Here is a 27372-nt window from a genome sequence, read left to right as displayed (position 1 = left end):
GCGGTGTTCCAGGTGTTTGGGAGACATCACGGAATAAAACAGACAAACATCCCTGCTCTTGTAGCACTTAGAGCAACAAGCTTACGTTGTCTAGACTATTGTCTATTCCATGTTTAGTTGTAGTGTACACAAAACCCAAGTTTAGCACTACAGAAGAACAAGAAATTAAAAGGATTTCAAACTGCCAGACAAGGGCAGCTGTGCCTCAGTGTTTAGTTGTAACTTTTTGTTTGTGTTTTAACATGGCCTGTAAGTAATGTAGTTCAGATTCTGCTTTTTCTTTATTTCAAAGGAAGATTCTTTTCAAATGTTAGCTTTACGCTCATATTTTATACCATGTAATGATTCTCATAATTCTTCATGATTACCACTTTCTGACATTTAACATTCTGATACGTAGTTGATAAATTAATACCACACCTCATTTCATAACCGATGTGAGCCCACTCACACCAAATAAATGATGACTTTCTTTTATTGGCAAGACAGAGTCTAAATAAGATGAGCATTCATCAGTAAAATCTTATTAAAATAACAAATACTTAATTTTGCTACATGGAATAAAATCCTAGGTGATATCAAGGATAAAATAATAAAAATGTCATATAAGTTATGTGTTGCTTCCTGCTCCCCGCTGTCATATCATTGGGAGCCCCAACCTTATTATTAAACTATCTCAATTAAAAATTCCAATTTGGGGATTTGGAGGGGGAAATCATTAGATAGTAGATGATTCTACCAGAGAGAATGCTTTTAAATAGCAGAGTGAATACAGCACAGATATTAATTTTATTATATTTCACAATTTGCCATATGTTACGTGGCACATTTTGCTGGTAAGTTGGGCATCTGAAACATTATTTTTCATCTTTGAACAATATACAATTTCACTGGAGCATGTGTATCTCAGCCTCAAGGTTTCATTGAATGGAAATAGCTCTCTTAAATAAATGTCTTCACTTGCTGCTTCTGAAATTTCCATTGACTTTCATCCTTAAAATGTTTTTATATAAGAATCCTATTTTGAAAAAAGTATCTTGTGTAATTATTTTTAAAGAAATACATTTTAATGTTCAATGTAAATCTTCACTATATTAACAGTATGCAAGTTTCCTTCAGAGCTCTAAAGAAAGGTAGTATATATTATATTTAGTATGTATGTAACAAATATATGTTCATTTTCTGAATATCTTTAATATTTTAATATATATTTTTATTTAGAAAGTTAACATATGCTCATTGTTAAATATCTTAAACTATGGGAATGTAGGAAATTGAAAGTGAGCTGTCTATTATCTCAACCCAAAAGATGACCTCTCTTGACAGTTGTTCATATCCTTTCATATTTTCCAGTGCGTATATTTCTGTGTGTGCACACATACAGTGTCTGTGTTAGTGTTTATACTTATACTTTCCATATTGTTCTGTAATCTCACATTCTCACTTAGCAGGATTTCATGAATTTGTCTTTCGCATTAGAGATGTACCATCATTTTTTAAATGCTTATTCAGTGTGATGATTAATTTTATGTGTTAACTTGACTCTTCCACAACCTGCCCAGATATCTGGTTAAACATTATTTCTGGGTCTGTGCCCATGAGGGGATGTCCAGACAAGATTAGCTTTTGAATTGGTGGATGGAGTAAAGCAGACCATCTAATTCACTGAGGGCCTGAACAGAAGAAAAAGGTGAGGAAAGGTTGAATTTACTCTCTGCCTGACAGTTTGATCTGAGACATTGATCTTCTCCTGCCCCGGGTGCTCCTGGTTCTCAGGCCTTCAGACCTGACTAGAATCTATACCGTTGGCTCTCTGGCCATCAGGCCTTCAAACCATACCACCAGCTTTCCTGGGTCTCCAGGAAAGGCAAGGGCAGGCAAGACATTTGATGTCAGTTCTTGATGATGCATCATGCCAAAGAGAAAATAAGAAATACTTCATTAAATTTCTAGGAGAAATAGAAACAAGGAATTGAAATTGTAAGAGGGCAGATTTTGACTTAAAAAAGAAAGAAATCAAGTGACATCTCCTTTTTTATGCCTAGACTCTGATATTCCTGATGTTTATGCCAGCTTCTCATAAACTGGCAAAGACTACAGTATCCCTTCATTTAACTAATTATTATGGCCAGTTGCCCCATGACAGATTCCATAAAGTTCAGGCGTATTTACTGTCTGTAAATTCATTTAATAAGTTTGCACATATTTTCTTTCAAGTTAAATAAAACTAGCAGGTTCATTTCTTAAGTTGGTTACATTAGATCTATTTTCATGTTTTCAAACTACTACCCTAAAAGGTAGTATTAACAATAATAAATAATTAGCTTTGTCATCATTACTGAATGTCTCCCTGACTTAACCAGAAACATCTCCTCTCACACACTCTACATGCGTAAGCCTAACTTGCTACTCTTGTCCCCACGGTCTTCACATTTACTGAAGTTTTCCTACACACAGCTATTGTATTATACCTTCTCACCAACAAAGGTAAAGTGGAATCAGTTGAAAAATGGAGCTATCCTACATGGTCTATTTCAAGGCATATATCAAATATCTCAAAAGATAAAGTTTAGTTTCATCCTATAGCCTTGGGATTCTGATCACCCTACAATCCCATGTTACCCCCATGTTCAAATACAATGGACTATGGGATCTCTGTTATTCCGTCATCTTGGGCTGTTGATATGGTAGTAAGGCCCAAAAAAGGCAACACAATTTACATTTTTCTCGTGACTTGCTATACTTCCAAGATGTCTAATGTTTAAGCTCTAGGAAAATACTGCATACCTGACAGAATTTGGACCACAATTTTGCAAATATGCTCAAGTTCTTTGGTTGGAAAATAGATGTATCAGTTGGGGTTCTCCAGAGAAACACAACTAATAGGATGTGTATGTGTGTGTGCCTGTGTATACACACAAACACACACATTTATATATACATGAAGAGATTTATTATAAGGAATTGGCTCATTCAATTATTGAGGCTGGCAAGTCCCAAGATCTGCAAGATGAATCAGAAAACTGAACCCAGGAGAGCTGATGGTGAATCTGAATCTGACAGCCTGAGAGCCAGGAGAACCAATGATGAATTTCCAGACTGAAGACTAGAAGCTCAAGCCCCAGGAAGAGCCAATGTTTTAGTTTGAGGCTGAGGGGAGGAGAAAAAAACAAAACAAATCACTGTCCCAGTTTGAAGGCAGGAGAAATTCTTACTCAGGAGAAGGTCAGCTTTTTTATTCTATTTAGGCCTTCAACTGATTGGATGAGGCCCACCCACATTGGGGAGGGCAATCTTCTTTATTCAGTCTATAGATTTAAATGTTAATCTCATCCTAAAATGCCTTCACAGACATACCCAGAATAGTGTTCCACCAAATATCTGGCAACCCCATGGTGCAGTTAAGTTGATACATAAAACTAAACATCACAGTAGACTTAATAGATCAGGTGTTCCTATTGCTCGTCAGCGTTTCTTACATGTTATTTGTTTATTAATTCTTTCTTTCCCCTACCCAGGAATTATTTACTTAACGTCAACCCTTAGTCATTTGGAATCCACTTCACTTTTGTTGATGGTCTGTGCTCGAGATGGTGGTGGGCTCACAGCTGTCATTAATGCCGATGTCACTATACACATTCTCCAGACAATTCTGGCGCCTGCTGAATTTGAAAGGCCTAAGTATACTTTCTCCATTTATGAAGATGCACCTGAAGACAGTCCTGTTGGGACAGTGAAAGCAAGTGAGCCCTTGAGTGAGTATTTGTTTCTTCTGCTGCATCAGAGTCCATAATTGGAACATTGCCTGTGTTCGCTTAGGCTATGCTGTCTTGAATAATTCTTTCCTTCTCTCCATGCAAGACAAATGCAGGGAGATAGCACACCTGTGGCTTGCTCTTTGTTCTTTCAACATTCCACAATTTATATTTCTGATCAGAAAGCTAATGGATATTTTTAAAAGAAAGTTTAAAACAATACACAATAATTATAAGGTACAAAGTATGTGTCTACTTTAACCCCATCACCAAAAATCACACACATACTTTAAAAATTTTTTTACAAAAATGCATCCTACTCTTTGTTGTTATACAATTACCTTTTCCCTCCTCACTTAGTATTTACTGAACAGCTTTCCAGGAAACTGTACCTCATACTGTCTCATTTTTAAAAAATTGCATAGTATTTCAACTTAGATATGTTTTATTTAAACATTTTCCTCTTGCTACCAATTTGAATGATTTAAAAATTTCCACTAGTCCAAATAGCACTTGAGCAAATAGCCTTGTGTGACTTTTTCACACTTGTAGAGGCACCTTTGCAGGATACATTTCTGGAATTGAATTACCTCTCCAAAGAGCTTGTCCTCCCGGTCTGCCCCTGCCTCAACTTCTGTGGAGGGCATTTGCCCTTCATAGGTAGGTATCACAGAGAAACATAAACTTAACTTGGCTTCCTCAAGTATATAAAAAAGTTATCCAAGTTAGTTTCTGAGTATCTTTCCCTTTTATCTAATGCAAGAAGGATGAAGGGAGACAGGGAAACCTGTGGCTTGCTAAAAACCTGTGGCTTTGTCCACTGGACATTCTCTTTGTCCACCAAATAATCTCAAACCATGTGTCCACTTCTCAAGAGGCTTGGAAAGCTTGGGAAGAAGTAAAACATTGCACAGTATTCCTCACAGCTGCAGTATATGTAGTCATGCATCCTTAACAACGGGGAAACATTCTGAGAAATACGCCCTTAGGTGATTTCATTGTCATTCGAATCTCACCGAGTGTACTTACACAAACCTAGATGGTGTAGCCTATTACACATCTGGGCTATAGCCTATTGCTCCTAAGCTACAAACCTGTACTGAATTGTAAAACAGTAGTAAGTATTTGTGCATCTAAACATATCTAAACATAGAAAAGGTACAGTAAAAACACGGTATTGTAATCTTATGGGACCAACATGGTATATGCAGTCCATCATTGACCGAACTGTCATTATGCAGTACATGGCTGTATTAATATTTCCAACTTCAGAGTTTCCGGTTGGTACATTCTTTTGGCATACAGTGGTTGCTGTGTCTCTCTTTTCAGATTCCTCAGAACCAATCTTTTACAGAATTTCTTCCGGTAATCTGGACGGAAAGTTCTCCATTCACCCGTGGCTGGGCACGATTCGCACCCAGAAGCCCCTGGATCACGAAGCGCAGCCCATGGTTGTGCTCACGGTCCAAGCGCAGCTCGGCGGCTCCCCAGCCTGCAGCAGCACGGAAGTCAACATAACTGTAATCGACGTCAATGACAACCCCCCCGTGTTCCTCACGGCCTCGGAAGAGATCAGAATACCGCCCAGCACTCCACCTGGCACAGCCTTGTACCTGGCGCGTGCAGAAGACAGAGACAGTGGGCCGAACGGGTGCATCCGATACGCCATCGCCGGCCGGCGTCCCAGCGTCTTCACCATCGACGGAGGCCTTGGCGTGCTGTCCCTCAGTGCCAGCCTGCCAGGCGACGTGCCGCAGAAGCACGTGCTAACGCTCACGGCCCAGGACCTCGGCGTCCCTCCTCGGGCCGCCCTGCTGGTCCTGACTGTAGTTATCGAAGAACAAGAACAAAGCCCATCCTTGACTTTTGAACATTTGGTCTATCAAGCGGAAGTGAGCGAGTCTCTCTCACCGACGACACAGATCCTGCAAACACAGGCCCGCCGCCTTGGCCCACCGCGCCCGGCCTCCCGGCTGATGTACTCGCTGGAACCCAGCATCCGCTCGGCCGTGTTCGGAATCCGCCCTCACACGGGTTGGATTTATTTGCGGCGACGGCTCGACTATGAATCCACACAAACATACAATTTTAGAGTGTTTGCCTGGATCCCGGAGGACAGATTGCTGCAAAATGTGAGCACTTCAGTAATTGTTCATGTGCTGGATGAGAATGACAATTCCCCTACCTTCTTGCATGATGTGTTGTTTTTGAAAGTTGAAGAGAGCCCCGTGCCCCAAGGGGTGATAGGCAGAGTTACAGCTATTGACGCAGACTCTGGAAAGAACGGACAGCTATTATATTTCCTCTTGAATGATGGAAAATTCTTCAAGATGAATCCTAATACAGGTAGCATTTTGTAGCTTCCACTTTTTCCTTTAAAATCAGGATCGAGACAACTCAAATCTTTAGGAAGAGCATTAGTACAAATATGCAATTAAAATCACTGTTTTTAGTAAATACGGTGTTTGATATAGTATTGTGAGATTTTAAAATGAAGTAAAAATTGAATAGAATTTCACCTATAATGATTCACACTTATTTTGCCTCATACCTATATATTGCCAGTATATGGTTCTTATTCTGAATTAAAGCTATAGTCTGAACTGTATTGAATACATCTTTATGTAAAGGCTAATTTTTTTCACCAACCATTCTTTTTCACTTGTAGGCTTTTAAAAAATGTCAAAACATATTTTTATGAAATATATATGCCATCGATGTAAGACTAGAAATCAATGCATTAGTTAAGATTTCAAAATCACTCCAGGAATATATGTTCCCATTCTTGGCAAGAGAACCAGGGGGAAAAGGAGAATAATTACAGTGGATCTTTTTGAAGTGTTAATTAAGAAATTAAATATTAAAAGTCATTATAGTCTAAATGTTATATTATATAAATTTACAGGGATATTATTTAATCCCTACAATGAAATACATTTATACTCAAATACATAGCCGGGAAAACTGAGACTCAGCTCAGGTACCACGCCCAAGGTCATGCAGTGAGTACGAGGTAAGGGGCAGCCACCACTTTGCACAGCCCCAGGGGGAACCATCTGTGTCATAACCTGTGCAAATGGTGCCACTGCCCTTTAGTGGGGCAGAATTTGAATTCAGTTCATATTAACTTCAACCTTTTGCTCTAAAGGCCCCACTGTGTGAATTAGGAGAAGGGGCCTCAACAGATAGAGCTTTTCAGCAGGGCCCGTGGCTTGCCAAGAAAGGTATAAACTGCATTTCTGCTCCCATTCACTCCTTAAGCCGGGACCCCTTCTGCAGGGCACAAGCCATGTAGGTATACAGGATGGCCCTGCTTGTACTTACTTCCATGTAGCTACATAGTTTTCTAGGTCTTCTATTTTACTTGGTGACTTTTTTTTTTTTTTAATGTTCATACTACAGTCAGTTCCCCCATGATCTTCCCTCTTCTACAATTAGTCTAGCCCCTAGATTTATTCCTAATTTGTTTTATGGCTTTAAGCAAGTAACTTAAGCCCAAAGCTCAGTTTCCTTACTATGAATAGAAGAGATAATTCCTGACATGCTCTGTGTCATGCTCCGAGAGGTAAAGAGCTAAAGTGTATGAAGGGGCTTGAGAGACTGTGTGCTTGTAAACCATTCCTAAGCCCAGGGACAGTGTGTCAAGGCAGGGTGGGGGTGTCCTTCACACCACGGCAGGCACACCATCCTCCCCACCCAGTGCTCCGGGCAGTCTTCCTAGTGACAGGGACCCTAGCGCCCATGGAACCCTGCCTTGGTGTCACCCACACCCAGCCCCAGGCTGAGCTGCAATCTTTTCCACCCCTGACCTCCAAACAGCTGCTGCTTGTCAATCAGAGCTGGTTCATGAAATAAAAGCCTGTTTGCCGTTCAGAATTTAAGGTCTTCAGAAGAGAATTACAGTTTGTAACTTTAAAAAATGCAGTTGCGATGTGATCTTTATTAAAATCTCAGTAAACACTATATAAACAGTTTATGCAGTTATAGTAAACACTATGTTCAAGCCCACAAATTCAGCAACTTCATCCAAATGTGAACTTTCACTTTTGTTCCTCATTTCAGCTTTATTTTTTTAAATACAATGTCATTTTATTTGGATTAAGAGGAAAAAATTCCTAGTGATAGGAATGTTTGTTGGTAGCAGCTTCGTGTTTGCTTTCTCACAGGTAAATTTTTTCATGAATGTTGAAGAAACCAGTGCTTGGCAGAGCTCTGCAGCAGGAGATGGGCTATCAAAGAGAGCACTTGGCTCCTTAAGGCCCTTGGCATTAGGATTTTATGCTTGAATCTCCATGGCTGACATGTGAGGGAAGTTACCAAGGATAGTTCAGTCGTGGGCAAAAATATGTAAAACAAGACTTTAGCACATTCAGCGTCATTAAAAAAGTGACTGTCCGTCACTATGCATATATTTTGTTGAGATAAAAATGAATACCTGTATGCATTAAAAAATGAACCATTACCTAAGGAATATTATTTGACTTTCAGGAAGATATTTTTCCATTATTTTAAAGTAGTATTAACAACTGCTCTGAATGTAATAATTACAGAATACTTGTAAATTTATGATTGGACTTGTTCCTGATAGCAGTCCTAGGAAGTAGGCTCAGAGAGGTCATTACATGTCTAAGATGGCAAAACTGGGACCCAGACCTGGAACTTGTGGTGTCAGAGCTTACAGGATTTCCATTATCTTATATATCAGCATAAAGAGGGATAAGCAGCAATTTTAAATCTTCTGAATTATTACTAAGTTTCCATAGAGTTTTTATCATTTGTTTTTATGAGTTCATATTTTTTTTTACTTTAAATTGTTGATGGTAGATAATTCAAACTACAAAGAATAACCAATTTAAAGTGGCTTTTTCAGGAGCAACTGCAGAAAATTCATTCAACAGTACGATAGAGCCAAACTACTATGTATGTGGTCTTGGAAGTCATACTTTGGCTCAAAGCTTTAAGTTTGGTTTTGCTTCTGTGACTTGTGTTCGATGTGGTCCATAAGCCAGTATTCTAGAACACAGTGTCTGTGTCTTTTGTTCTACTCTGTGCCCCCAGGTGAGCTGATCAGTTGGGTGGCATTGGATCATGAACATCAGGTGCACCATGAGATGACTGTGCTAGTGACAGACCGTGGCTCCCCACCGCGAAATGCCACCATGGCAGTTTATGTCTCAGTTACTGACATCAATGATAACAGGCCGTTCTTCCCACAGTATATCCATGGAAAGGAATTGCACATCAAGGTTTGTGAAGTAGGCTTGCAATGAATTTGTAGTATCTTTAGCCATTTGTCTTGAGCACCATCTTGTGGTGAAACATGTGAATTCATCACATCACTCGGTGTGGCAAAGCATACATTTCCAGAAGACCTAGAAATTGTGCACATGTTAAAAAAGACATTTTTTAAAAAAGAAAATGGATATATGTGCTTTATAATAATGAATGTAGTTTTTCCTGCTGTATAGAAACATAATGGTACCTTAAGATCAGTAATGTTCAAACACGGATTGTTTTTCCAGTAGTGTACATCCATCTCTTTGTGCAGGGCTTCTTATGAGCAATCAATATCCATATCTAAGTGGGTATTAGATGTTAAAGGTAGGGGAAGAATCTATAGTCCAAAGGGATGGGTGTACATTCAGAGACTGTAAATGTTGAGTTGTTCCTTTTGAGCACATGCACAAACTTCTGATTATATTTGTATTACCTCAACTTTTTCATTTCCAGGTTTTTGTATATTTTATAATATACATAATTAATTCGTATAGTAGTTCATGTACATACTAAATAAACAAATATATCTTGGATGTAATCAATTTTTTTAAATGGATGGGTTGTAAGAAAAAAAGTTTGGAAGTTGCTGCTCCAAAACCATTGAATTGGACATTCAGATTGTGCTCAAATAAGCATACTGAAGGACTTAAAAAAGGTATTGAGGAACTTTAAACTGATCTTCCAAAGCCAGATTTAAAGAAAAATTCTAATGAAGCAAACATTATCATATTATCATTATGATTTTTAATCATATCATTAAAATATCTTGTGGCTTAATTGGGCAGTTGGACTCTGAACATGAAGTTGAACTTCCCATGTGCATTTCAGTATTCTGCAAAAATCCCTGTTAATTAATGAGCTATGTCCTGCATGAGGTATGTTTCCTGAAATAAAGGTTTACATTTAGTTTAAGTGTATTTTGAACCATAACAACAACCTTTGAAAAAATGTTCTAAGAAGGTAATGAAGGAGAGTATGCTAGAATTCTTAAAATACACCCAAATCTAAGACTGTTTAGTTAACTTGATTTCCTTTTTTCCTTTTCTTCAGCATTAGCTCACATGCCCCAGACAATTCATTCAAATTGAGTAAAAGATTTAATTTGTAAGAAGTATTCTTTTCACGGACTTATACCCATATAACTTTTATAGGGTAGACATTTGAATTGTATGTGGATTTTAAAATAGTTTACAAATGCTTAGTATAGTGTCTTCTTTCATTTAAAGGTCCATTGATATTTCTCTTTAAACTTTCACTCACTCATTTGTAAGCCATTTGTTTTAATGACAGGTTCTGGAAGGTCAACCGGTAAATATGTTGGTTACAACTGTGTTTGCAAAGGATCTTGATGAAGGAAACAATGCAGAACTTATATATTCAGTATCTTCAGGTAAGAGTCACGATTCGTAATTGATTAAGAGCTTTTAGAATTTCCTCTTTCATTTATCAAACATTTCCTTCTGGGAAAATACATTCTAGTTTGCTAACTCAGAATGCTCTAGTTAACTTGAAAATAACGTCAAATTACAAGCAAAATATATTTGCTATTGTCAAGAATTACTTTCATTTTTTAAAAAGAATTTAAAAGTTTAATGAAAAATCATAGTAGTTTATGTCCTAAGTAGAAACCATCCACCATAAATGAATAATTTACAGTAATGTGAAGTACAAATTTACTTTTATTGAAAGGAAAGTAGTAGTTGGTGGATAAGAAGTGGTATTAAGTATGATTAAGTGCACCAAGCATCTATGCATCTTTATGAAGACTAAATACTCTTAAGGTCAGAGTAAATCATATCTAGAAAATGTCACATATGTGTAGATGTGTATGTGTATATAGGAACTTTATTGAAATAAGCTTACCTTTATTTTTTCTAGTGTGCAGGCTTCCTATTTGTTCCAGTGATTAACTTTAGTTGGCATTGTGTTTTGTGCCATTTAAAAAGACATTTGGTGCTTCATCATATTTGACACAAACATAGGAAAGCAAGAGATAACATTGCCCTTATCTGCAGATAATTTGATTGTCTTCTTGGAAAACCCAAGCAATGCCAAAGGCAAATCATTGGAATTAATAAGATAGCAAATTTTCTGGGAACAATGTCAACATGAAGAACTCACTAGCATTTTTTAAAACTTAGCAGTTTTCCAACAATCTCATTCACAATAAAGAATTCACAAAAGCATAGGGTATAGGGGCAGATTTACAGTGAAGCTAATGAGGCTTAGGTTTCAGGGTGTTTTACTTACACAGGCTCCCCTGGGGAAGTGGGCAATTTATATTTGTAGTATTGTCCTGTTTTTCTTAAGAAAAGCCCCTCAAAATATATAAGCTTCAAAACTTTCCAGATAGGATCTGTCCCTGTTAGGAGCATAAGGAAAATTCTGGTAAAACATCTACAAGACTTTTATGTAGAAAATTACAAAATATTAATGAAGGACATAAAAGAATGAAATGCAAAGCTATATCATGCTCATGCTTGAGAAGGCTCGATATCCTAAAGATGACAATTCTTAACAAAAATATATTTATTAATTCAGCATAATTTCAATCAAAATCTCAGTGAGTTTTTAGTGAAATTTGGCAAGCTGATTCTAAAAGTCATATGAAGATCAACAGACAAGGAATAACTAAAACAATGTCCAAAGAATAGGTGAGAAATTTGCCCTACTAGGTCTTGATTTCTAAAACTTTTGTAATTAAGACACTGTTGTAATTGACTCACTGATTAATAAGTAGACCAGTTGCAGAGCGTAGAGATCACCTCACATATTGGGAAACTTGACATATAAGAAGGGTGGAAAATAAATGGGGAAAAGATGAGCCATGAATACATGATGCTTATGTGATTGGTTACCTACATGGAAAAATAAAATTATATCCCTATCTCTCAGCATATTAAAGATGAGGGGTTTTAAAAATGTGAAAATTCTTAATTCTTAGAAAAGAAAATATGAGACTGATTATACAGCATTGAGGATAAAGAAGATTTTTAAAGAAGAAGAAAAGCAGAACTCACAAAGAAAGAAGTTATGTTAAAATCTACAAAGATGTCATTGTTTACAATTTTATTAGTCAATTCACAAGTTGGGAAAAGATAATTGCAACCCATGTAGCCAATATAAAATTACTATTCATATTTTTTCAAGAACTCCTGCAAACCAATAAGAAAAGGACAAATAATAAAAAGCTTTACAAAGGATATTAGCAGACAATTCAAAGAAAAGAAATAGTAAAAGCATTTTAAAACATGCTCAGATTCCTTGGTATAACCACTTCGAAGAACAATGAAGCAATATCTGATAAAACTGAGGATGTGTTTATGCTGTGCCCTTGTAATTCCACTTCTGTTACCCTAGAGTAACTCATATATGTGCACAATGAGACATGTAACAGGATATTCATTGAAGCATTGTCTCAACAACTTTTACAATACGGTATATTCATGTGGAATATTCTACAGCAATGAAAACAAGGGCACTAGATCTTTATACACAGCAACATGGATAAATCTTGAAACCAAATTTAAATGAAAAAGGCAAGTTACAGAAGATAAAAAGAATTCTACTTTGACAGTGGTTTGAGTTCAATGCATTGCCTTTCTTTGGAAAATTTACAGATTGTTCTCCTCATTACCTCCTTGGTCAGGGAGCAAGTTCTCCTCCTATGCCTCTATGCCCATACGAGGCATCCTAATTTCTTTACCTGTGAACATTGCAGAAGTTCTTTCCAAGCTTCCAGGACAATTGAATGTTGGATTATATGGAGGTAATGAGCCTGCAGAATTCCGCGTTGGAGGACACCTATTCTTTTCTGTTCCTGCTCTCCCTGCTTCAGACACTCTTTCCCACCCTAAACACCCATTTTTTTCACCTCCCATTAGTCACCTCTCAACTTTGTCTTTCCATTCTTCTAGCCTATTTCAAATCTGTTCCTAGAGGGGGGAAAAAACTGGCTTTGCAGGAACACATTCAATAACCTTCCTCTCGTTGTTAGGTCAGTTACATCAGTAAGATCTTTGTATTTTTTTCCTGTTTTAAAACAGGTATGTTATGCTCTCTTCCTGTGGGAAGAGACCATGGGAAACTTCAGGATATACAACCCAGTTTCTTCAACAAATGAATTTGTTGAATTTCAAGGACAAAATAAAGAGATGGATGGCTGGAATCCATAGATTGAAGATTAGGTGCTATGTGGATTTTATTTTGATCCTAAATGAGACAAACTGAAAAAACTTTTAAAAGGTGTTTAGAGATTTTTGGAAATTTGAAAACTTACTGGATATTTGCTGATATTAGTGAATCATGAATTGTTAAAGTATAATATGGTACTGTGATTATGTTAAAATATCCATTATCTTTCAGAGATGCATTTTTAAATATATACAGAAGAAATGATGTAATTTCCGGAACTTGCTTCAAAAGAAATGGGGAAGGGAAGTATATAGAGGGGAAATAAATGAAATAAGATTGGCCATGAGTTTATAATTGTTAATGCAAGGTGATGATACATGGAAGTTCATTATCTTAATCTGTCTACTTTTGTTAAATGCTTAAAATTTTTCATAATAAAAGTTTTTAAAAATCTATGTTCCTTGTTAATATTTTTAGTGCCATTTTCCAGAATGTTTCATTCTCTCATAGGGCTTAAGGCAAATAAATCTTCCAGATGATCAGAGATATATTGGATTAATTGATTCTCTGTTCTCTGCATTGTCAATTAACATTTTTTTCTTAATTTTTTCATGTGTATATAGAAGATGGTTCTGATCACTTTAAGATTGATGCCAACAGTGGTGAAATAAGAACAACCACAATACTTTCATATGATTATAGACCTTCTTACAGGATGACTGTCATTGCCAGTGACCAGGGAATGCCTCCTCTTCAAGGCCAGGCTGTGATTAATATTCAGGTAATGTCGTTAATATAAAATGTGGAAGGATATTTGAAGGTTTCATTTGACTTTTATACAACTGTATAGAGTGAAGATAAATTCAGCATGTAAATACTGTTTTTAAGAGAGCACTGTACAGACACATTTGCCTTTTTGATATCACTAGAGAAATGCTTTAGATCCAAATTACTTTTAAAATTAGCTTTGTATTCTGATGAGATATTCATCACTGTATGGTAAACTAAAGGTGTCTTTTCTTGTACTTATTCCTAATTGCAAGGACCTGATACATTTGCAGGAGAAACTTGTATGTAAACAAATGGCCACATAATAAATCACATAGTTTTTGTAATCTTTTTAAACTTAGAAAAGCCTCTTGAGATCCATATTTTAAGGCTTTACTTGAATTGTAATGAGCACACAAGTGTGGGAAGTCTTCATAGGAGGAAATTACACCAACCAGTCAAAAATAAGATGACTGTGCATAGCTACATTTCTTTGTTCGTGCACATGATAATCAGTTGCATTAATATGTGCATATGAAATAATCAAGGATATATATCCCCAAGAGTTCCGTTTCCATATTATATTCTGTATTAATTAAGGATATGTAGGTTAGGAGAAAAACCTATATGGTCATACCTCCACTTTCTTATTTCAGACAAAGACATATGATACTTAAATGTACACAGGTGTTGTCATTACAGTAATTTGGAGAACTAGCTATCCCACATTCTCACTGAAGAATCACAAGACCACATAACTATGGTACAGCCTCACCAAACTATCATTTCACCCATTACAGCAAATTGGGGAGTGGAAATTTCTGTAGTTTCTTATCTCCTAAGGATTATGCACTTTTCCATTGTCTGAGACATACTAGAATTATACAATGAAAAAAAAGACATCTTCTTAGCAACTAATATATATGTGTATCACACAAATGGAAGGAATTAACTTCCAAAATAATATCATTGCATGTCTTGATTCAACTACGTAAAAAATAGAAAATATCCCAAATTAATAGCTCTTTTTAATCTTTTTCAGGTGATCCCACTATCCAAAGGGACAGCAATCCTTTCTCAGAATATTAGACATTTAGTTATACCAGAAAACTTGAAGCCTGCAAAAATAATGAGCTTGATAAAGTCACCTGATCACCGTCAACAGCATTATAACCGAAAGTTACATTTTAGTATTGTTGCAGATGACAAGGATGGTCACTTTGAAATCGACAGCTCGACAGGAGACTTGTTTCTTTCTAAAGAACTTGATTATGAAACGACATCTCATTATCTTTTCAGGGTGATTACCACAGACCATAGCAAAAATCCTCCCCTGAATACCACAGTCTTCCTCAGTATTGATGTGGAAGATCAGAATGACCATTCCCCGTCTTTCCAGGATGAGTTGATTGTGATAAGTATAGAAGAGAACGTTCCCATAGGAACTCTGGTGTATGTCTTCAATGCCAAGGATGGCGACGGCAGCTTTCTGAACAGCAGAATGCAATACTTCATTGAATCCCACCACCCTGGAGTGAATCCATTTCTCATCCACCCCTCCTTTGGCACATTAGTCACTGCATCCCCCCTTGACAGAGAAAGCGTCCCAGTGGTCATCCTGACTGTAACTGCATCTGATCAGGCCGTGAATGTGACAGACCGGCGGCTGAGATCGCTGATGGCAAAAGTAGTGATTTTGGATGTGAACGACCACAGCCCCACTTTTACGTCTTTCCCGATCGCCCATGTCAAAGAGGATGTCATGGTGGGCTCCTTGGTGCACCATATAACTGCTCAAGATCCAGATGAAGGAAGGAATGGAAAAGTAACATACAGCATCATCTCCGGGAATGAAGACATGGCCTTTATGCTAGACGAGTCATCAGGTACCATGCCCCGTACACCACCTTTGAAAAAATTTGATTTAATTTTATTGTTGGTAAGACAACTTACTGTGACACCTACCCTCGTAACAAAGTTGTAAGTGTACACGGTGCTTCTGTGAACATGGCAGTGCTACTATCTCTTCAAGATCTTGATATCAATTCTTTTGGATAAATATCCAGAAGTGGAGTTGTTGGATCATATGGTTGTCTTATTTTTAATTTTTTGAGGAGCCTTCATACTATTTTCCATAGTGGCTGCAACATTTTGCATTCCCACCAGGGTTCCAATGTACAGGGTTCCAATTTCTCAACATCCTTGACAACACTTGTTGTCTTTTGTTTTTTAATAATAACCATCTTGACAGTTGTGAGTGATATCTTGTGATTTTCATTTGCATTTATCTGATGACTAGTGACATTGAGCATTTTTTCATTTACCTGTTGGCCATTTGTATATCATTTTTGGAAAAGTGTCTATTCAAGTTCTTTGTGCATCTTTAATTAGGTTATCTGTGTTTTGCTTGTTTAGTTGCCAGAGTTCTTTGTACATTCTGGATATTAACCCTTCATCAGATGTATGGTTTGCAAATATTTCCCCCATTCTTTAATTGCCTTTTCCTTTGCTGTGCAGAAGCTTATTAATTTGGATATAGTCCCACTTGCTTGTTTTTTTTTTTTTTTTTTGTAGCCTATGCTTTTGTTGTCACATCCATGAAATTATTGCCAAGAACTAATGTCACAAAGATTTTCCCCATGTTTTCTCCTAGGACTTTTATAGCTTTGGATCTTACATTTAAGCCTTTAACCCATTTTATGTATGGTATAAGAGTCCAACATCGTTCTTTTGCATGTGGATATCCAATTTTCCCAAACCATTTGTTGAAGATGCTGTCCTTTTCCCATTGTGTATTCCTGACAACCTTGTCCAAGATCAGTTGACCATACATGTGTGGATTTATTTCTAGGCACTCTATTTTATTCCATTGGTCTATATGTCTGTCCCTATACCATACTGTTTTGATTACTGTAGCTTTTTAATATGTTTTGAAGTCAGGAAGTGTGATGCCTCCAGCTTTGTTTTTCTTTCTCAAGATTATTTTGACTATTTGGGGTCCTTCAAGATTCCATATGAATTTCAGAATTGTTCTTCTGTTTCTGAAAAAAATGCCATTGGAATTTTTGTAGGAATTGCATGGAAATTGTAGATCATTTGAGTAGTATGAACATTTTAACAATATTAAGTCTTTTATTCTCTGAACATGGGACATCTTTCCATTTGGTTGTGGCATCTTTAATTTTTTTCATCAAATGTTTTGTGGTTTTCAGTATATAAGGTAGACACCTCCTTAGTTAAGTTTATTTGTAAGTATTTTATTCCTTTTTTTTTGTTATGTTATGGTATTTATTTATTTATTTATTTATTTATTTATTTATTTATTTTTGAGACAGAGTCTTGCTCTGTTGCCCAGGCTAGAGTGTCCTGGCGTCAGCCTGGCTCACAGCAACCTCAAACTCATGGGCTCAAGTGATTCCTGCCTCAGGCTCCTGAGTAGCTGGGACTACAGGTGTGCACCACCACACCTGACTAACTTTTTCTATTTTTAGTGGCCCAGCTAATTTTGTTCTACTTTTAGTAGAGATGGGGTCTCGCTCTTACTGAGGCTGGTCTCGAACTCCTGACTTCAGGTGATCCTCCCACCTCGGCCTCTCAGAATGCTGGGATTACAGGCGTGAGTCACCGTGTCTGGCCTGGTGTTATTATAAATGGGGTTGTTTTCCTAATATCCTTTTCAGATAGTTCCTTGTTAGTGTATAGACATGCAACTAACTTTTGTATGGTGACTTTATGTCTTGCATCTTTACTGAATTTATTGGTTCTAAAAGTTTTTGGATGGAGTTTTTAGGGTTTTCTATATATAAGATCATATCATCTGCAAACAGGGATAATTTTACCTCTTCCTTTCTGATTTGGATGCCTTTTATTTTTTTTTTTTCTGCCCACTTTCAATTAAGCCTCTCATCACTTGCTCATCACATTTATCCTTTTCATTGTTCCCTCTTAAAATGATAGCTCTCAAAATGCACATGCTTTAAAAAATTTTGACTTGTTATATTGTTTAACTTATATACATGATAGGCACAAAGGTTGTATTTGGAGAACCAACTTTACTTGGACTATGTGTTAATATTAACTATTCTCTGTAGCTAACTCACATTTTGTAAGCTGAATATACAATAGCAAACTTCTTTGCCCTTATTGTGGGTCCTTGCAGGGTAGGAAATGGTACCAAGAGTGAATCAAGGTAGGAACATGACAAATTGGCAGCAGCTGGCAAAGACTCTGCTATGGAAACTTATCTTTAAGATCATATAAACATGTATTTGTAAATAGAAATAATACATATTTTGAATGATTGAATTCCTTGGGACATTCAGACCCTTGCTTTTCAGATCAATTGTAACATTTGTTTTTTCCAGAAGCATTCATTTGCAATCAAGTACTCTATAGAAATGTCACTCACTGTCACTGCACTTGTCTTGCTGTCCTTGTTGCCAGATAATTGACTATAACTTTTTATGCAGTTTGATGGAAGAGTATATGTAAAAAGTTTCAGTCTTGTAAATTTTAGAAATGAACTTTCCTCTACTTGATTTTTCAGGGTATATTGAAAAATTAATGAACTATCATCTCATCCTCTAAAAAATAAAGTCGTTTCTACATGAGCCTTAGGAAAAAAGTCTCAGATATATACCCCTTGGCCCAACTGTTAGTAAGAGCATTATTTGGAATGGAACTGAATGTGGAGGATTTGGAAGTCGTGATTATAGTCTGGCTATATTCCGTTGGAAAATTTCATCAAAATATTTATTAAATTCTGTACATATGGTTTCATTCTGAGGCATGCATGGACATCACCTTAATGCCCAGCTGACAGAGAGATAGTCCAGACACAGGCTGCTGATATCTGTTAGAGCTGAGGCTCTCCAAGGACCTGTTTCAGTAATACTTAAAATATTTTCCAAGATGGCTAAAGAGGGTCTACTTCAGATTGTTAAAAAGGACGAATAAATAGAATTGTGTCTCAGTAATATGGGTATCATGAATCTTTGGAGGAATTGCAGTGACTATTTCAGTTGAGATGTTTTTCAAGGACATAAAATGATAATTGCCAAATGCATTCATATGAGAAGGGATCATTTTTCCTCTCACCAGGCTCATATTTCTTATAAAGAGGACATAGTGAGTTTTCCAGTGACTTATGGCTATGAAACATAAAGTGATGAGTAATTATTTAAAAACTATGTTATAAAGTCTGATTCAGTAAACCTCTTTAATTATTTCAAGAAAAGTTCTTATAGGATGAAAGAAGCAAACAGCAATCCTAAAAGAAAAATGTGACAATTGGAATCATACAATGGCTATCTGTGTGCAGATCTTTATTATAATTTGCTTATATGAGTTACATGCTTAAACAGAGGTGGGATAGAGACATGTTGTACTCATGAAGTTTATTGTCTGAGTTATAACATCTTTGGTCTTTATTGTTCAAAAAACAACTGAGAGTGAATACAAAGAGACTGTGACTTTTTAACAAAAATCAAATGTCTTCAAGAATGGAACCATACTTACATTTTTGAAACTTGGTCACTTTTAAACAAGAGATGTTTTATGACATGAAGATGTATGTTGTTACTATCCTAGACATTTTTTTAATTAAGGTAGATGTTAGGTAGATACATAATTTTGATGTAGTCCTCTCGTACATGATGGTATATGATGGATTATTTTTGAATTGTCATTCATCCTTCTAGTTTCAATTGGGAGGACTCTCCTGACTAAAAATGTTCACTTTTTATTTTAGGTAATATATACATTTAAAGTTGGTTTAACACGATTCATTCTTTAACAATTAAAGTGTCTGGATTTTTGTCAAGTAAGAGAAGTTAGACGTAGGTGGAAGAAGCATGACTTCTCTAAAGGGTGTTCATTACGTACTGCTTTTCTTCTCTTTCAAAACAGGCTTGCTAACTACAACTTGTCCTTTGGATTATGAAACAAAAAATCAGCACATTCTGACCCTTCTGGCACTGGATGGTGGTGTACCAGCACTTTCTTCATCCCAGATTCTGACAGTTACCGTGCTTGATGTCAATGACCAGGCACCCGTGTTTAAGCAGCACCTGTACGAAGCTTCAGTTAAAGAAAACCGAAATCCAGGAGAGTTTGTCACAAGGGTTGAAGCTGTGGACAGAGATTCGGGTAATTAAAAAATATAGAAACTAGGTATTTAATGCTAAAAAAAAAAAACCCACTCAAAGATTATAACTAACATAACTTAAAATAGTTATGGGCCAGAGAAAATGAATGATTGCTAGCTATCTCAAACTTCTAATACTTCTTTCATTTGCATACACATAAAACACATATGCATGTAAAGATAATCTATATCACATTATATATTAATATCATAGCTTTGCTGTATTAATATTTATTATTATTAGAGTGATACATACCAAATTAACATACAATTAATTGATTTAATCTTGATAGTAATAATATACAGAAGTATAGAGAAAGCATCACATTTCTTTCCAAGTATAATAGATACATTGAGTACGAAAAGATAAATGGTTCTTTATTTCCTCTATATGTAGCATAACAGAAGAGCTATGGTGCTGGCATCAGGCTGACTGGGTGTGAATCCTAGAACTACCACTTACTTAAGCTATGTAACCTTGAACAAATTACTAATCCTCTCTGTTCCTTGGCTTATCTGTAAAATGGGGATAATAACAGTGCCTAATGTGTAGTTCTGTCATGAGTATGAATGAGTTATCACATGTAAAGAGCCTAGACCCATGCCTGGCACAACAAGTGGTCAATAAATGTTATCTTCCACCATTACTATTATCACTATTATTATTAATATAAACCACTGTGCCCAAATGAATGATGTTGGGGTGAACAGTTACTATGGCTAAGAATTTATAAGTTTCTTAAACTCACTTTTTAATATCACTATGGCTATTTTGGCATTAAGGTTCAGTAACTTTAATAATATTCTATTTTTATTTTAAACAAAATAATTACAAAAATTACAGTGCCATGTTTCCTATTAATAGCATATGCTGCATTTTTCCATCTGAATTAATATTAATAGTTGAATAATCCAGCCTTTTAAAATTCATATATAGCAAGTGGCATTATATATAAATATGATATTTTTTTCTATTTTTGCAGGAATTGTAATAGATGTTTTTATGGAAATTATAGGATTAATAATACTATTTTAGTTAATTGTTAATCAAGGGGACAAAAGAGACATTTACTTGAGCTTTTAAACTGATTATAGACCATTCGAATGCTTTGTCATTTTGGAAAACATCATCTTTTAATGAGATGTACTTTACATGAATTTGTGTGGGATGCTACACTTTCTTTTCAAGGGCTAACCTAATTTTCTCTCTTTCAACCAGAGCGGGGCAGTACTATCACAGAGTTTGTCTTTCTAAGCTCAAAGACACCAAGACTGAAGCATGCTAACAATTGTTTGTTCCAATGTGTGCTTAGAGAATTTACTTAGCACATTTCTGGCAATATTCATTTTTTAGGGTGTTAGAAACAATGAAAAATATACATGAGCTTTGTGTTTCACAGTAATTCCAGTTCAGTAAAGTTCTGCTAGAGTGTTTTCTGTTGTAAACAGAGCAATACAGGGCTCTAGGCAACGCAAAAACCACTTCCCAAAATATACAAACATTTACTGAATCTATTGCTGATGTTTTATGATTTAGCAATCACTAAGGCATGTGCATGTGTCTTCCTCTTGCCCCCACTTTATTTTCCGAATTTTATTTTATTTTATTTTTGGTAATTGACACTATTGAAAGGGTTTCTTTTGCTTTAATGTTTGAAAAGGGAGAAAAAAGTTTCCCTTAAATTTATGTGTGTATCAACTAAAGATGATTACCATAAATATGCTCTTCTGATTTCTACTGTCAAGTTGCCCAGTGCTAGTGTTATTTTCTTTTAGATCGAGTAGTCTGCAACCTGTCCATTGTAATTGAATTGGAAGTTTATTATTCTAGAGATTATAGTTTGCCAACCAGGAATTTAGATGCAGAATTATTATTTTTCTGGCTTTGCATTCATGGATGTTTGAATACACATTAACCTCTTCATGAGCCTCATGTACCCTTACATGTTTTGGAGACAATTTGACTTACTGGAAGCTCAGTGTTTTTAATGAGGCTGGATCTGTTAAGTAAATGGTTATGTAAATACATGTGAGTATTTATGTGTATGCATGTGCTTTTGAATATATTTTTACTCAGTCTTTTTTTTCTTTTTTGCTTATTGGGTTAAAACAATGAAATAGGATTATGCATGAGAATTAAATGACGTAGTCAAGATTTTAACATCACATTGGAATTTATGAATGGTTTACTTAATGGTATATATTTTTAAAAATCCTATAGCATTACTTAATACTAGAGAGCTTAACATATGTTTTCTGGCATTCTACAATGCAGTTTTTAAAAATGTAAGTGTACAGTGTTTGGCATTCAAAACCCCCAGGGATTTGAGCACTGAATGTTTATGGTGTATGACTCACACTAGTTCTAACAGGAGTTTCTTCTTATATTAAAAGGAAAAAACAACTACCAGATTTTAACTAAGGTATTAAAACTGTTACAGCATTCGGTGCCACCAACAAGAGCTCTATTGTTAGTGAAAAAAGATCTTCCCCTGCTGGGCCCCTCCCCCACTCCCAGGAGGAAAGGGTGCCCCGCCAGGGAAGACCATGAACATTTGCTCAAATTTAACAGTACATTGCCATACAGAAATATAGGATTAGTTAATGTCATGTTAATCTCTATTCCATAAAAATGGATTCTCTATCTGGGGTCATCTTGAATAAACTCTACATCTGATTTTCTGGAATCCCTCACACTACACTAGACGTACAACTTCACCCTCTGGGTCTACACTTGGTGCCAGGGAGAAACACAGTATTTCATCAAATCTAAGACACCATTAATTGTCAGATGCAACTAATTTCAGAAATGTTAAAATGTGGAAAAGAAATGTGTCTTAGAATTAATGAAATATGGTAAATAGGGATTCATTGCCTTAGTCTTTGGAATACTTCTACTAGGCTGATAGCTTTATCCTCATGGGAAGTTATACGGCACCATTCTGTACACCCGTTAGAAGGAGAGCTATTTGTGCATATACCAAAGAATAAAGAAATACAGATGCTAAAATATCCCAGTGTATAGCATTTTGTAATAATAATTTCTCATTCTAGTAGACATACTAGTTGGTTATTCAGTTTTTTAAAATCAATTTCTATATAGAATGATATTTCCCCTCCATCTCTTCAGGAAAAACACCCAACCACTGTTCCTGCGCGTGTTAATAGTAGTTATTCACTGACAGTTCCCTCATTCTTTCACCAGTGGCATTTGCCCACAGTTTTAGATTATCTGAGTCAGTCTAGGAGAGTATAAGGAGATCCATAGAATTCAGGCCCAAGTCAATCTTACTGACTTTGTGCCCAAATTCTAGCAACTTTGATTAGCCCAAAGTCCTAAGAGATGGATTTAGAGGTGGATCAGAGCACTGGGCATTTCAAAATTTGAATTTCCCAATCTGAGGCCACAAGAAATTTGCCTGAGAAAGTCACAATGGCAAGCTAACTGAAGCCACCACCGATTTAGGCTATAGTACTTCTGCTAATCCCTTAGTGCTACTCTGCTTGCCTTTTGTAGATGCGTGGTTGGCCCTCTCTATATAAATTTTCTCTATATAAATTCCCATTATAAATGCATTTATAATAGGAATAAATGAAAGTTACAAAAATAGACAAAAAAAAATAAGGACCAATCATAACCTCACTCTTGTGAGACAATCACTGTTAAAACTTTGGTGTATATTTGTATAACAATTTAATATATACCATTATAATTGTATAATTATTTACTTGTCTGCTTCCCTTCTAGGCTATGAACTTCTAGGCTAGATCCAGGACATTTTATGTACTTTCATTCCAGGTCCTTAGGATAGTATAATATATGATATAGAAACTCAATAGATATTTTTGACTATAAAGTCTGAGAAACTGAAGCTTGTGTGACATAAGACGTAAGCTGCCTCAAGTTGTCCTTACTCTTTGGAAGTTCATACACTAGGATAGGGTTCTGCAAAACTTTTTCCTGTAAATTTAGATAGTAAATATTTTAGGTTTTGCAGGCTACACAGTCTCTTTTGCTCAACTCTGACATCATAGTAAGACAGCAGCCATACAAAATACATAAAGAAATAAGCGTGGCTGTGTTTCACTGAAACTTTACAAAAGCAGGGAGTGGGCCAGATATGACCACAGGGCTGTAGTTTGCCAATCCCTAGACTAACACATGTGTCCAATGAAGATATCTAAGTTACTTGCTACTTTCTGTTCATCAGATCCAATTATCTTGATGCCCTTAAAGTAGTGGATCAATTAATGTTCTATTGGTTGCCTAGATGATCCATATCTCTGTTCAGTAAATGATGGTTAACAGCGGAACAGTTTGCACAAAGATGTGCTATTGTTCCTGCTGGAAACAAAGCAAATGACTTCTGTTAGTCTTTACAAATTGGTAAGGACTGTTGGTTCTCAAAGGTGGTCCCCAGGACTAGTGGCACCATCATCTGTCCAATGATTATAAGCCACCATTGAATCCAACCAAAGAAACTGTCAAGAGACACAACTCTATGAGCTAACACATTAAATTCAGACTCTCCATTAAACATAGTGTATCAATAAATCCATCCTAAACCAGTGTCATAGTTTATCTTCCTGGGTCTCACATCCTTAGAATTGATTTCCACACGTATTTCCCAGGTTTATGCCAAAATTTTGCTATTCTTTTGAAATTATAAGTGACCTCTGACTGAGTCTTATTTACACTTTGCTGTCTGCAATATGTTGGAATCTGAGTCTGGTTATGCAAGGTGAATACACATCTCCTTGCAAGGTACCTGCTTCATCTGCCACTCACTTTGGGTCTGATCCTCAGGAAGATTAACATTAAGGCTCCCATAGAAGTTTCTGGTTTTATAACTACGACTTGAACTCAAGTTTAAAGCCTCAGCTTGTAATTTTCTTTCTACAAGTTCCTACTACAATGAAAAGCAGTCATCTACATCATGTTCCTTTCTACTATTACGTGATCAAAGTCAGCACTATTTGATTCACTTAGGAATTTGAATCCTTTAATAGTCACGTCATCACAATCACACACTGTGGATGATTTAGTTAATCATGAAATCCCCCCAAATGTTGAATGACTTGCCATTTCCCATGGGCGAGGAACTTAGCACTGTGTTCAAGGCAAAGACATAACCAAACCGATGCCAGAGTCCCTGTTACTTGAGACCCACTGCTGGTGCCAAACACTCTATCTGTCACGATCAGTCAGGAAGACTAGATGGTACAATATAAGTGTTGGATGTCTGAGCAAGCAAAAAGGGAATACTTAGCTAACAAAAAAATACCTTGAGGATGCAGCTACCATCCCTAATACTGGGAGACAAGGAGAAGAGGATTATCAAACCCTGGAAGCAAACAAGAGAGGGGTCCTGGCAGAGCCTGATCCTGGGAGAGCCAAAAGAGACTGAATAGCAGTGCCGATAGGGACAGTGAAAGATTAGGGAGAAGGAAGTCCCCTTTCCTCTCCTTCTGACTTTCAGTCTCCTTCTAGTGTCCCTTTGTGGCAGACCCTGGCAGGGAGTCGGTGGGCAATGAGAACTATGCTTTGCGGGTCCCCAGCCCCGCATCACAGGGCAGGATATAGAAGAAGGGATTCAGATCTGAGACACCATAGTTTAATGTTATAACTGGTACCCATGTAAAGAACAGAGCGGGGAGTAGCAGAGGGACTGGCAACTGCAGGGGGCCCAAGCAGCAAGAAACTTAGTGTGTTCAGAGGTCAGGAGGGAGGCCAGTGGGCAAGAATCTGCTGGGGGAGTGAGTCCCTGGGGAGAGGTCAGAGAGATAAGCAGAGCCCACTGCACAAGGGACTTTGTGGACCATAGTGAGGTATTTGGATTTTATTTTGAATGCATTCAAACACTCCTTCTTCCCTCTTACCGTTATCTCTTACTCACCTTTAGAGTCTCAGGTTATGCAAAAGGCAGTCATGGCTTACCGTGTGGCATCGTACATGCCACCTTGCTCATCTGTACCCAGTGCTGCACAGTATGCACCCTGAGGGTAGAGAATTTGTCTTTTTACTAGCAGTTACGTTCTTAGCACCTGGCGTGGTACTTTGACACCTAATATCACTCTCTCTATATTTATTGAACGAGATCATCAATGAAGAACTACCTGGGATAAGTCTTCCCTGATCCTCTTTCTCAATAATTTCATATATTCTATCACACTTTCTATAACACATTGATTTAACTGTTTCCCCCACTAGAGGGGAACTCTGAGGACCACGATAATTATTCAATGATAACTTTTCAGTACCTGACACTCAGTATATGTGCATTGCATAAATGAACACATGAATGAATAATTAGTGAATGAATGAATGAAACAACCAAACAAATGACTGGAGCTCAGGGCAGATACATGGGTGTTATCTGCGTATGGGTGCAAACTGGAGCCATGACAATGGAGAGTGAGATGACAGTGATGTGACAGCCAGCATGCCGGTTGTCAGTACACCCCACTCCAGGAAGCAAGAGAAAAACATGTCATAGAAAAACCAAAAATAAAAGTATTCTTTTCCTTTTATTTTTTTACTCCTCCCTCCCTCTCTTCTTCACTCCCTTCCTCTTTTCATTTGTTCCTTTCTTTCTTACTTTCTGTCTTTATTTAATGGAAAAGAATTCGTAAGAATTAGAAGTGGCCAGTAGATTTTGTAACCAGAAGGTCACTGTAGGAAGAGTTATCTGGGAGTGGCAGTAGTTTGAAGTTAGCTGCAGAGACTGGATAGCATTTTTCATAGAAATCTGGCTATCAAGAGAAGGAGAAAAAACTTAATTATTATAGCTAGAAAAGAATACAATTTAAGGGAAAAATTTAGGAGAAAGACTAGAACTGACAGGAAAATTCCCAGAGAGTGTATTTGAAAAGTTACCCTTGCCATTGAGACAGAAAGCAGGGGTAGAGTTTTTTTCTTTCTTTATTTATTTTTCTCTTTTTTTAGTGTAAAATAATACCCAGGGAGTAGAGCTGGATACAGATGCAAAGGGCAAGGGAGTTCTTCCCTGATGCCTCCTGCCCCTCTGGGAAAGAGAAAGGGAAGTAACAAGTGAGAGCAAGCTGGGAGGTGGTCAGGTGGGAGACCTGAATGGGAGAAGGGTGACTAAGGAGACATGGAAAGATAGCCAGATGACAGTGCCATTTCTGTGGCCTCAATCCATGCTGCTATGAAATTTTCTCCAGTCCCCGTGGTCTGTTAGGTATTCAAGGGGAGCAGAGAGATGGTTGGTATGATCCTGGGCTGAGGCTTTGCTGGGTGTCTTTGGCAAAAAGCCACAGAACCTGAGAATA

The 27372-nt window shown here is 36.8% G+C and overlaps 1 protein-coding gene across 1 annotated transcript in view; it reads left to right on the top strand.

Moving 5' to 3' along the window:
* Positions 1-27372, top strand: part of DCHS2 (dachsous cadherin-related 2) — a 193307-nt gene that overhangs the window by 124747 nt on the left and 41188 nt on the right. The window contains exons 6-12 of the mRNA XM_045552629.1: positions 3519-3755; positions 5085-6101; positions 8814-9001; positions 10323-10422; positions 13790-13947; positions 14977-15820; positions 19842-20081. Coding sequence (XP_045408585.1) covers positions 3519-3755; positions 5085-6101; positions 8814-9001; positions 10323-10422; positions 13790-13947; positions 14977-15820; positions 19842-20081 — 2784 coding nt within the window. The remainder of the gene's footprint in view (positions 1-3518; positions 3756-5084; positions 6102-8813; positions 9002-10322; positions 10423-13789; positions 13948-14976; positions 15821-19841; positions 20082-27372) is intronic.

Source organism: Lemur catta, chromosome 5 (genome assembly GCF_020740605.2).
Source record: "Lemur catta isolate mLemCat1 chromosome 5, mLemCat1.pri, whole genome shotgun sequence".
Taxonomy (NCBI): Eukaryota; Metazoa; Chordata; class Mammalia; order Primates; family Lemuridae; genus Lemur; species Lemur catta.
Note: the sequence above shows the minus strand (reverse complement) of the source record. Positions and strands in the feature narration are given on the sequence as shown.